Source organism: Tachyglossus aculeatus, chromosome 11 (assembly GCF_015852505.1).
Source record: "Tachyglossus aculeatus isolate mTacAcu1 chromosome 11, mTacAcu1.pri, whole genome shotgun sequence".
Classification (NCBI taxonomy): domain Eukaryota; kingdom Metazoa; phylum Chordata; class Mammalia; order Monotremata; family Tachyglossidae; genus Tachyglossus; species Tachyglossus aculeatus.
Window position 1 is genome coordinate 14,329,640 of NC_052076.1, and position 12,579 is coordinate 14,342,218.

The following is a 12,579-nucleotide window of genomic DNA, read 5'->3' on the forward strand; positions in this document are numbered from 1 at the left end:
ACTGTGAGCCCCCCAGGGGACAACCTGATCACCTTGTCACCTTCCCAGCGCTTAGAACGGTGCTTTGCACATAGTAAGCGCTTAATAAATGCCATTATTATTATTGTTATTATTAACAAACACCGGCATCGTTATGATTGCGCTGCATACATCCCACGGCTCATCCTCTCCAGGGCCCTGCCCTTCTCCCCTAAGACTGAAGCTGTCCACGGATACAGCGATTTCTCTCTGCCAAGTTGCCTCAGGGTCATCTAATATTGGATCCATATCTGTTAACTCCTAAACATTAGGCCCGTCCTTCTTAGGGACCCAAGGACCTGCATTTAATTCAGCAATCAACAGAACCACCAGATAAAGCAGTTACTGCTGCTGACAACCTCTTTTTTTTTTTAATAGCATTTATTAAGCGCTTACTATGTGCCAAGCACTGTTCTAAGCGCTGGGGAGGTTACAAGGTGATCAGGTTGTCCCACGAGGGGCATAATAAATGCCATCATCACTATTATTAGTATTATTACAAGCAAATGGGGTTGGACAGAGTCCCTGTCCCACGTGGGGCTCACAGTCTTCATCCCCATTTTACAGATGAGCTTAACTGAGGCCCAGAGAAGTGACTTGCCCGAAGTCACCCAGCTGACAACTGGCGGAGCTGGGATTCGAACCCATGACCTCTGACTCCAAAGCCCGGGCTCTTTCCGCTGCGCCACGCTGCTTCTCTTTTCTAACCTCATACCCCCGAGAAGCAGCAGAGCCTAGCGGAAAGAGCAGAGGAGCCAGGAGGACGTGGGTTCTAATCCCGGCTCCGCCGCTTGCCCGTTGTGTGCCGCTGGCCAAGTCACTTCACTTCTCCGGGCCTCAGTTCCCTCACCTGTAAAATGGGGATGGGGACTGTGAGCCCCACGTGGGACAGGGACTCTGTCCAACCCCATTTGCTTGTAATAATAATAATAATGATGGCATTTATTAAACGCTTACTATGTGCAAAGCACCGTTCTAAGCGCTGGGGAGGTTACAAGGTGATCAGGTTGTCCCACGGCGGGGGGCTCACAGTCTTAATTCCCATTTTACAGATTCATTCATTCATTCATTCAATCGCATTTATTGAGCGCTTACTGTGTGCGGAGCACTGGACTAAGCGCTTGGGAAGTCCACGGTGGCAACAGAGACGGTCTAGAAGCGGGGGAGAGACAACGAAACAAAACATATTAATATGTTTTAGGCTGTGGGCCCACTGTTGGGTAGGGACTGTCTCTATAGGTTGCCAACTTGGACTTCCCAAGCGCTTAGTCCAGTGCTCTGCACACAGTAAGCGCTCAATAACTGCAACTGATTGATTGATTAATTAATAAAATAAAATAAACGAGGTAGCTCGTCCCACGGGGGGCTCACAGTCTTAATCCCCATTTTACAGATGAGGTAACAGGCGCAGAGAGGTTAAGTGACTTACCCAAAGTCACACAGCTGACAAGTGGCGGAGCCGGGATTTGAACCCACGACCTCTGACTCCAAAGCCTGTGCTCTTTCCACTGAGCCACGCTACTTCTTCTACAACTACTATTGCTACTACTACTACTCTTACTTCTATTTATTCATTCAATCATATTTATTGAGTACCCCAGCACTTGGTACAGTACCTGGCCCATAGTAAGCACTTAACAGATACCATAATTAGTAGTAGTAGACACCCAGGCCAGGGGCCCGCATACAACGAGCTCCCAGTTTTGTGCCCGGCGTTCCGGGGGTGGCCAGTACAGCACCCTGCTTGCTAGAAGGACTAAATCACTTCAATTGATGATCCTGCTTTTCCCCCATCCTCCTTCTTTCCCCGTTTTCTGAGCCCTGGCCCCTCTCCCGCCTTCCAACACCATGCCATCCTTGCCCGGCGGCGGTGTCCAAGGACAGATATTGGACGACAGACTGAGCGACGGGACAGTTGGGGCTCCCCAACTGCATCTAAATCATCTCCGACTGCCCTGGCCGTCCCGTGAAGAGGTTACTCCGCGGTGTCCGGACGGCGGAGGGGAGGTTTCGGAGCCCGCCCCGCGGACGGTCACAGACGCGCGGGAATCCTCGTGCCTTTAAAGTAATCTGGCCGTGCATAGAAAATAAGTGTGTGTATTTGTTTTGGCCTATGTACATATATATATATATTTATTTATAAAACCCACCCCCTGGGGCCCGGGGCGGGGGGGAGTATGGGGAGGTGGGTGGGGAGGGGTGGGGGGATTGGGGAGGGAGGGGAAGGGGGTCACGGGGGGGGGGACGGCCTCAGGTCAAAGGTGGCACCGGGGCACAGTTCACAGTCACTTTCCTCCCCCTGTTTGCGCAGTTCGAGGTGCCGTTGAGGGAGCTGGGGGCCGGGGCCGGGCTGGGGGGCGCGGGCAGGGCCGCGGGGGGCCCGTGGGCGCCGGGCGAACCGTGGGAAGGCGTGGCGGGGCTGGGCAGGGCGGCGGGGGCGGAGGAGGGCAGGGCGGCCGGGCTGGGCTCCTTGTCGCTGACGGACTCGCACTCGGACGTGCCGCTGGTGTTGGTCCCCTCCGAGGGGGCGGCCGGGGCCAGCTTCAGACGCTTGCAGGCCGGCTGGACGCGGTACTTGAGGGGGAGGGGGCCGTTCTGCGGGGGGGGGGACGGGGGCGGACGTGAGGGGGGGCGGCGGGCTCCCGGCCTCTCCCGCCCACCCCGCCGGTCTCCGGGCCAGGGAGGGGAGGCCGGGAAGCCAGAGGGAGAAGCGGAGCGGAGAAGCCGCCCCTGCTCCTCATTAAATCCCTGAAGGAGTAGGCGTCGCCCGCCTCGGGGGTGCTGTCCTCCTACCGTGCCCGCCTCGGCTGATCGCGCACACGTGTGTGCACGCGCGGTGCCCCGGACCGAGGGCCCGCGCCCCTTCTCGAGCCCTCCGGTCCGGGGCCGGTGGTGTTCGTGGGCGGCCGGAGGGACCCCCCCGCTCCCCCATGCTCCCCTCCCTCTCACCCGTCTCCAGGGGTAGATGTAGGCGATGTCCATGAGGGTGTAATACTCCTTCAGCGGCTCATCTTCATACAGCACCTCCACCTGCGGAGGCAGGGGAACGGACAAGGTGACCTTTGAGAAGCGGCGTGGCTCAGTGGAAAGAGCACGGTCATGGGTTCAAATCCCGGCCCTGCCAGCTGTCAGCTGGGCCAGTCACTTCACTTCTCTGGGCCTCAGCTCCCTCATCTGGAAAACGGGCACTAAGACTGTGAGCCCCACCGTGGGACAACCTGATCACCTTGTAACCTCCCCAGCGCTTAGAACGGTGCTTTGCGCATAGTAAGCGCTTAATAAATGCCATTATTATTTGGGGAAATGCCCCCTCCACCGCCAAAGCAATCCCCCGGCCTGAGGTGCTGGCGGGACAGGAGGGAATTCAGCTGCGTGACCATGGGCGAGTCACTTCACTGAGCCTCAGTTACCTCATCCGTAAAATGGGGATTGAGACTTGAGCCCCCCGTCGGCAGGGACTGTGTCCAACCCCATTTGCTTGTATCCCATGGGCAAGTCACTTCACTGAGCCTCAGTTACCTCATCCGTAAAATGGGGATTGAGACTTGAGCCCCCCGTGAGCAGGGACTGTGTCCAACCCCATTTGCTTGTATCCACCCCGGCGCCCAGTACGGTGCGTGGCACATATTAAGCACTTAATACACACCACAATCATTATTATTATTACAGGGGAAACACCAGTGGGCAATTTTTTAATAACTAAATTCGGGATTTTCTCTGACGGCTACAGAACCAAGGGAGACGGGAGCCAAAACCGTGGATGGCCCGACACGCAGGCCCGGCCACTGACTTCCTCCCCTCTGGATCCCAGGAGCCCCCAGGCTCTTCCTGTCCCGGAGAGGTAGGGAATCGGGAAGGGAGATTCACGGTAGAGAAGCCAAGGGGCCTGGAGAACCCACCTCCTCGGAAAACCAGCCCTGAATGAATAAAAGGCGGAAGAATGGGGATGAGGATGACGAAGATGACTGTGGTATTTGTTAAGCGCTTACTCTGTGCCGGGCACCTAGACTGTGAGCCCACTGTTGGGTAGGGACCATCTCTATACGTTGCCAATTTGTACTTCCCAAGCGTTTAGTACAGTTCTCTGCACACAGTAAGCGCTCAATAAGTATGACTGAATGAATGAATAAGCGCTGGGGTGAATATAAGCAAATCGGGTCAGACACAGTCCCCGTCACTCATTCATTCATTCAATCCTATTGATTCATTCATTCATATTTATTGAGCGCTTACTATGTGCGGAGCAGTGTACTAAGCGCTTGGGAAGTACAAAGTGGCAACATCTAGAGACGGTCCCTACCCAACAATGGGCTCACAGTCTAGAAGGGGGAGCGCTTGATTGAGCGCTTACTGTGTGCGGAGCACTGTACTAAGCACTTGGGAAGTAAAAATGAGCAACATATAGAGACGGTCCCTACCCAACAATGGGCTACAGTCTAGAAGGGGGAGACAGACAAAATAAAAAATAAAAAAAAAACAAAAGTAGACAGGTGTCAATACCAATAGAATAAATAGAATTATAGCTATATACACCTCATTAATAAAATAGAGTGATAAATATGTACAAATACACATAAGTGCTCTGGCGAGGGGAAGGGCGGAGGAGGAGGAGAGGAAAAATGGGCTCAGTCTGGGAAAAGGGGGGATCTCACCGTCTAAACCCCGTTTTACAGACGAGGGAACGGAGGCCCAGAGAAGTGAAGTGGCTCGCCCAAGGTCACACAGCGGACAAGCGGTAGAGCCGGGATCAGAACCCACGACCTTCCGACTCACAGGCCGGGGCTCCAACCAGGCTGGAGACACGCCACTTGTCAGCTGTGTGACCCTGGGCAAGCCACTTAACTTCTCTGTGCCTCAGTTCCCTCATCTGTAAAAAGGGGGTGAAAACTGTGAGCCCCAAGTGGGCCAACCCACTTGTAGGCCTCCCCAGCGCTTAGAACGGTGCTTTGCACATAGTAAGCGCTTAATAATAGAGAAGCAGCGTGGCTCAGTGGGAAAGAGCCCGGGCTTTGGAGTCAGAGGTCATGGGTTCAAATCCCGGCTCCGCCACTTGTCAGCTGGGTGACTTTGGGCAAGTCACTTCACTTCTCTGGGCCTCAGTTCCCTCATCTGTAAAATGGGGATGAAGACTGTGAGCCCCACGTGGGCCAACCTCATCACCTTGTATCCTCCCAGCGCTTAGAACAGTGCTTTGCACATAGTAAGCGCTTAATAATAGAGAAGCAGCGTGGCTCAGTGGGAAAGAGCCCGGGCTTCGGAGTCAGAGGTCATGGGTTCAAATCCCGGCTCCGCCACTTGTCAGCTGGGTGACTTTGGGCAAGTCACTTCACTTCTCTGGGCCTCAGTTCCCTCATCTGGAAAATGGGGATGGAGACTGTGAGCCCCACGTGGGCCAACCTCATCACCTTGTATCCTCCCAGCGCTTAGAACAGTGCTTTGCACATAGTAAGCGCTTAATAATAGAGAAGCAGCGTGGCTCAGTGGGAAAGAGCCCGGGCTTTGGAGTCAGAGGTCATGGGTTCAAATCCCGGCTCCGCCACTTGTCAGCTGGGTGACTTTGGGCAAGTCACTTCACTTCTCTGGGCCTCAGTTCCCTCATCTGGAAAATGGGGATGAAGACTGTGAGCCCCCCGTGGGCCAACCTCATCACCTTGTATCCTCCCAGCGCTCAGAACAGTGCTTTGCACATAGTAAGCGCTTAATGAATGCCATCAAAAAAAAAAAAAATACCACCACCATTATTATTATTATTATCTGGGCACGGTCCCGTGTGTGTTGTGTGTGTTTGTGTGTGTGTATGCACACGTTCCCCGGCCCCAGCCCCATCGAGGGGTCTCACTTTGTACTTGCTGGGCACGTCCATCTTGTTCCGGAGAAATTTGGCCAGGTGCATGACGGTCATGGCGGCCGGGCAGCGCAGGAAACGCACCCCCGTCTTCTGGCAGGGAGGTGGGGGGGAGAAAGAGCCGGATGGGGAGAGGAGAGGGGTGGGGGGCCCCCCGGTAATCCCTCCCCGACCGATTCCCCAGCCCCCCCGAAACCTCCCCCGGCACCCCCAATCCCCCCGGGCGGCGGCGGCGGCCCACACCTTCTCCTTGTCTCCGGCCCCGTTCTCCAGAGACTCCTTTTTCTCGTCCCTGAGGGAAAGAATAATCCGCGCCCCCCGACCGGCGTCACCGCCTCCGTAGGGGCGGAGGGCTGGGGTTCCCGGGGGGAAACGGGCCCGAGCCCCCCCCCGGGCCGAGGGGAGCACGGGGGTCCCGGGGCCGGGGGGCGGGGGACCCACCTGAGCTCCTCGTAGAACTCAATGGAGAGGCTGACGATCTCGTCGTCGCTCAGGGCCCCCTTGTCCTGCTCCAGAACCTCCCCGCGGTCCTCGTTGGAGCCGTTCGGGACTGCGGGGGTGACGGGCGGCGGGATCGGGATAGAAATCGGGGCGTTTGCCGAGCGCTTCCGACGCGCCGGGGTGGCTACGGGCTAATCGGGTCGGGCACGGTCTCCGTCGCGATTGGCGACCGAGGCACAGAGAAGCGAAGCGACTCGCCCAAAGTCGCAGAGCCGACAGCCCGCTCGGGAGTACTCTATTTATTTACTTATTTTGCTTGTACATATCTATTCTATTCATTTTATTTTGTTAGTATGTTTGGTTTTTCTGTCTCCCCCTTATAGACTGTGAGCCCACTGTTGGGTAGGGACCGTCTCTAGATGTTGCCAACTTGGACTTCCCAAGCGCTTAGTACAGTGCTCTGCACCCAGTAAGCACTCAATAAATACGATTGATTGATTGTTTGATTGATTGAGTGCCCCATTATCCGCCCTGCTTGGTTTTGTTCTCTGTCTTCCCCTTTTAGACTGTGAGCCCGCTGTTGGGTAGGGACCGTCTCTATACGTTGCCAACTTGGACTTCCCAAGGGCTTAGTACAGTGCTCTGCACCCAGTAAGCGCTCAATAAATACGATTGATTGATTGCCCCATTATCCGCCCTGCTTGGTTTTGTTCTCTGTCTCCCCCTTTTAGACTGTGAGCCCACTGTTGGGTGGGGACCGTCTCTATATGTTGCCAACTTGGACTTCCCAAGCGCTTAGTACAGTGCTCTGCACCCAGTAAGCGCTCAATAAATACGATTGATTGATTGATTGATTGAGCGAGTGCCCCGTTATCCGCCCTGCTTGGTTTTGTTCTCTGTCTCCCCCTTTTAGACTGTGAGCCCACCGTTGGGTGGGGACCGTCTCTATATGTTGCCAACTTGGACTTCCCAAGCGCTTAGTACAGTGCTCTGCACCCAGTAAGCGCTCAATAAATACAACTGATTGATTGATTGATTGAGCGAGTGCCCCGTTATCCGCCCTGCTTGGTTTTGTTCTCTGTCTCCCCCTTTTAGACTGTGAGCCCACTGTTGGGTAGGGACCGTCTCTAGATGTTGCCACCTTGGACTTCCCAAGCGCTTAGTAAAGTGCTCTGCACCCAGTAAGCGCTCAATAAATACGATTGATTGATTGATTGATTGATTGAGTGCCCTGCTTTTTCCCCCGCCTGTGATTTCTCCCCGGTCCGCCCTCCCCACGCTGACGGCACCCAAGGGGGGGTGGGTTTTCTCACCGTCCGTCAGGGGATACGCCGCGTAGAAATCTCGCCGCCGTTTCATCTCATCTGGGAGGGCGAAGCACAGCGGGGGGCGGGAGGTGGTCAGAAGGGAGAATCGGGGGGCTGGGATGGGGGGCCCGGGGGAGACGGGGAGAGGAAAAGGGGGGGCGTCGTACCTTTGAACAGCCCCGGCACCAGTTTGTACACGATGTCCTGGAGGGTCTTGTCTGACCTGGAAAATACGGGCAAGGGGGAGGATGGATGGTGGGGTTCTGCCCGTCCGGGGGAGAGGGGTGGGCGCGAGAGGGGCGTGTGTGTCCCCCCCACCACCCCAGGCCCTCCCCGGGGTGCCCGCCCAACCTGATGCTTAGCAGAGGCCGGGTCTTGTGGACTTGGGCATCACACATGGGGCAGTATTTGTTGGCTTCCAGGTAGCGCACGATGCACGTTTTGCAGACTGTCCGGGGAGACGGGGGGGGGGGGAAGAAGGCCCGGTGAGGCCAGGTGTGGCCGCCCCTGGCCCTTCCTCCCCCCACCCCAGGCCCCCCGCCTCCGTCCCGCCCCCCGGGCCGCTCACAGGAATGCAGACACTCCACGATGGTGGTGGCGTCGATGAAGTAGCCCCCGCAGAGGGCACACATGAGGTGGGGGTTCAGCTCTGTGATCTTGATGCGGGTGGATCGGTGCATGGTGCCCGGGCCCCTGCTGGGGCGGGGAAACCGGGCTAAGGAGGGAACAATAATCATAATGAGCCCACTGTTGGGTAGGGACTGTCTCTCTATGTTGCCAACTTGTACTACCCAAGCACTTAGTCCAGTGCTCTGCACACAGTAAGCGCTCAATAAATACGGTTGAATGAATGAATGAACTTCTCGACTGTGAGCCCGCTGTTGGGTAGGGACCGTCTCTATATGTTGCCAACTTGTACTTCCTAAGCGCTCTGTCCAGTGTTCTGCACACAGTAAGCGCTCAATAAATATGGTTGAATGAATGAATGAACTTCTCGACTGTGACCCTGCTGTTGGGTAGGGACCATCTCTATCTGTTGCCGACTTGGACTTCCCAAGCGCTTAGGCCAGTGCTCTGCACACAGTAAGCGCTCAATAAATACAGTTGAATGAATGAATGAACTTCTCGACTGTGAGCCCGCTGTTGGGTAGGGACCGTCTCTATATGTTGCCAACTTGTACTTCCCAAGCACTTAGTACAGTGCTCTGCACACAGTAAGCGCTCAATAAATACGGTTGAATGAATGAATGAACTTCTCGACTGTGAGCCCGCTGTTGGGTAGGGACCGTCTCTATATGTTGCCAACTTGGACTTCCCAAGCGCTCAGTCCAGTGCTCTGCACACAGTAAGCGCTCAATAAATATGGTTGAATGAATGAATGAACTTCTAGACTGTGACCCCGCTGTTGGGTAGGGACCATCTCTATCTGTTGCCGACTTGGACTTCCCAAGCGCTGAGTACAGTGCTCTGCACACAGTAAGCACTCAATAAATACGGTTGAATGAACTTCTAGACTGTGAGCCCGCTGTTGAGTAGGGACCGTCTCTATATGTTGCAAACTTGGACTTCCCACTTAGTCCAGTGCTCTGCACACAGTAAGCGCTCAATAAATACGATTGAGTGAATGAATGAATGAATCCAAGGGAGCTGAAATTCTCCCCCCAACGCACACCAAAAATCTCCGCTGTCCCTCCCAGGGTCCTGTGTGGGAATCGCCCCCGGGACACAGGATTTGGGGACAGGCCAAGGGACATTGGCAGCCAGAGATGCAGGTTTCTATGGCAACGCTAATGGGGTGGCCGAGGGGGAGGAGGGTTGTTGGCAGGGGCTCAAAGAGCAACGTGGAGCCCCAGGTCCGAAAAGACACAGAGGCCCGGAGCCAGGGAGAGACACCGCTCTGTGCCTCAGTTCTCTCATCTAATAATAATAATGGCATTTGTTAAGCGCTTACTATATGCAAAGCACTGTTCTAAGCACTGGGGAGGATACAAGGTGATCAGGTTGTCCCAAGTGGGGCTCACAGTCTTAATCCCCTGTAAAATGCGGGTGAATAATAATAATAATAATGGCATTTATTAAGTGCTTACTATGTGCAAAGCACTGTTCTAAGAACTGGGGAGGATACAAGGTGATCAGGTTGTCCCACGGGGGGCTCACAATCTTAATCCCCTGTAAAATGGGGGTAAATAATAATAATAATAATGGCATTTATTAAGCACTTACTATGTGCACGCACTGATCTAAGAGCTGGGGAGGATACAAGGAGATCAGGTTGTCCCACGTGGGGCTCACAATCTTAATCCCCTGTAAAATGGGGGTGAATAATAATAATAATAATGGCATTTATTAAGCACTTACTATGTGCCAAGCACTGTTCTAAGCACTGGGGAGGATACAAGGTGATCAGGTTGTCGCACGTGGGGCTCACAATCTTAATCCCTTGTAAAATGGGGGTGAATAATAATAATAATGATGGCATTTACTAAGCGCTTACTATGTGCAAGCACTGATCTAAGAGCTGGGGAGGATACAAGGTGATCAGATTGTCCCACGTGGGACTCACGGTCTTCATCCCCATTTTCCAAATGAGGGAACTGAGGCCCAGAGAAGTGGAGTGACTTGCCCAAAGTCACCCAGCTGACAAGTGGCGGAGCCGGGATTAGAACCCATGACCTCTGACTCCAAAGCCTGGGCTCTTTCGACTGAGCCACGTTTGTACGGATTTATTACTCTATTTTACTGGTACGTATTTACTATTCTATTTATTTTACTTGTTAAATATGTTTTGTTTTGTTGTCCTATTAGAACCTATGACCTCTGACTCCAAAGCCCGGGCTCTTTCCACTGAGCCACGTTTGTATACATTTATTACTCTATTTTTCTGGTACATATTTACTATTCTATTTATTTTACTTGTTAAATATGTTTTGTTTTGTTGTCCTGTTAGAACCCACGACCTCTGACTCCAAAGCCCGGGCTCTTTCCACTGAGCCACGTTTGTATGGATTTATTACTCTATTTTACTGGTACATATTTACTATTCTATTTATTTTACTTGTTAAATATGTTTTGTTTTGTTGTCCTGTTAGAACCCACGACCTCTGACTCCAAAGCCCGGGCTCTTTCCACTGAGCCACATTTGTTCAGATTTATTACTCTATTTTACTGGTACATAGTTACTATTCTATTTATTTTACTTGTTAAGTATGTATATATGTTTGTACATATTTATTACTCTATTTATTTATTTATTTTACTTGTACATATCTATTCCATTTATTTTATTTTGTTAGTATGTTTGGTTTTGTTCTCTGTCTCCCCCTTTAAGACTGTGAGCCCACTGTTGGGTAGGGACTGTCTCTATATGTTGTCAACTTGTACTTCCCAAGCGCTTAGTACAGTGCTCTGCACAAAGTAAGCGTTCAATAAATACGATTGATTGACTGATCGATTTTGTTTTGTTGTCCTATTAGAACCCACGACCTCTGACTCCAAAGCCCGGGCTCTTTCCACTGAGCCACGCTGAAAACTGTGAACCCAATGTGGGACAACCACATTACCTTGTATCTACCCCAGCGCTTAGAACAGTGCTCGGCACCTAGTAAGCGCTTCACAAATACCACAATAATAAAAATTACAGCTGGCAGATTCATTCATTCATTCATTGAGCGCTGACTGTGTGCAGAGCACTGTACTAAGCGCTTGGGAAGTCCAAGTTGGCCACATATAGAGACGGTCCCTACCCAACAGCGGGCTCACAGTCGAGAAGGGGGAGACAAGGTTATCATAAGGGGGAACACGGATAAAATGGTAGGGGTTTCGGGGGAAGAAAGGCAAGGAGAACAGATAATAATAATAATAACTGTGGTATTTAAGTGCTTACTGCATAATAATAATAATAACGATGGTATTTGTTAAGCACTTACTATGTGCAAAGCACTGTTCTAAACACGGGGGGAGGGATACAAGGTGATCAGGTTGTCCCACGTGGGGCTCACAATCTTAATCCCCATTTTCCAGATGAGGGAACTGAGGCACAGAGAAGTTAAGTGACTTGCCCAAAGTCACACAGCTGACAATTGGCGGAGCCAGGATTTGAACTCATGACCTCTGACTCCAAAGCCCGGGCTCTTTCCACTGAGCCACGCTGCTTCTCTATATGTACTACTATATGTACTATATGTTCTGCTGTATGCCAGGTACTACACTAAGTGCTGGGGTAGATGCAAGATACTCAAGAAGCAGCGTCGTGGCACAGTGGAAAGAGCCCGGGCTTTGGAGTCAGAGGTCATGGGTTCGAATCCCGACTCCGCCACATGTCTCCTGTGTGACCTTGGGCAAGTCACTTCACTTCTCTGAGCCTCAGTTCCCTCATCTGTAAAATGGGGATTAAGACTGTGAGCCCCACATGGGACAACCTCATCTCCTTGTATTCTCCCCAGCACTTAGAACAGTGCTTTGCACATGGTAAGCGCTTAACAAATACCAACATTATTATTATTATTGTTATTAAAATGGGGACTAAGACTGTGAGCCCCACGTGGGCCAACCTGATCACCTTGTATCCCCCCTACCCCGCAGCGCTTAGAACAGTGCTCTGCGCATAGTAAGCGCTTAAAAAGCGCTTCACTTCTCTGAGCCTCAGTTACCTCATCTGGAAAATGGGGATTAAGACTGTGAGCCCCACGTGGGGCAACCTGATCACCTTATATCCCCCCAACGCTTAGAACAGTGCTTGGCACATAGTAAGCACTTAACAAATGCCATCATTATTATTATTATTATTATTATTATTATTAAAAAATGCCATTAAAAAAAAAAGTTGGACACAGTCCATGTCCCACATGGGGCACCGGGTCTCAATCCCCATTTTACAGATGAGGTAAATAAGCAGGCACAGAACAGACAAGTGGCGGAGCAAGGATTCGAACCCAGGTCCTGTACCAGAAGCGGCCAGTAGACACAGAA

At 52.5% G+C, this 12,579-nt stretch overlaps 1 protein-coding gene across 1 annotated transcript in view; it reads right to left on the reverse strand.

Annotated features, from left to right (window-relative positions):
• Window positions 1-2,244: 2,244 nt before the first annotated feature.
• Window positions 2,245-12,579, reverse strand: part of PCGF2 (polycomb group ring finger 2) — a 28,494-nt gene continuing 18,159 nt past the window's right edge. The window contains exons 2-10 of the mRNA XM_038753991.1: window positions 8,180-8,326; window positions 7,963-8,059; window positions 7,779-7,834; window positions 7,618-7,668; window positions 6,305-6,413; window positions 6,107-6,155; window positions 5,858-5,953; window positions 2,968-3,048; window positions 2,245-2,613 (exon numbers count right to left, since the gene is read on the reverse strand). Coding sequence (XP_038609919.1) covers window positions 2,269-2,613; window positions 2,968-3,048; window positions 5,858-5,953; window positions 6,107-6,155; window positions 6,305-6,413; window positions 7,618-7,668; window positions 7,779-7,834; window positions 7,963-8,059; window positions 8,180-8,291 — 996 coding nt within the window. The 5' untranslated portion in view covers window positions 8,292-8,326 and the 3' untranslated portion in view covers window positions 2,245-2,268. The remainder of the gene's footprint in view (window positions 2,614-2,967; window positions 3,049-5,857; window positions 5,954-6,106; window positions 6,156-6,304; window positions 6,414-7,617; window positions 7,669-7,778; window positions 7,835-7,962; window positions 8,060-8,179; window positions 8,327-12,579) is intronic.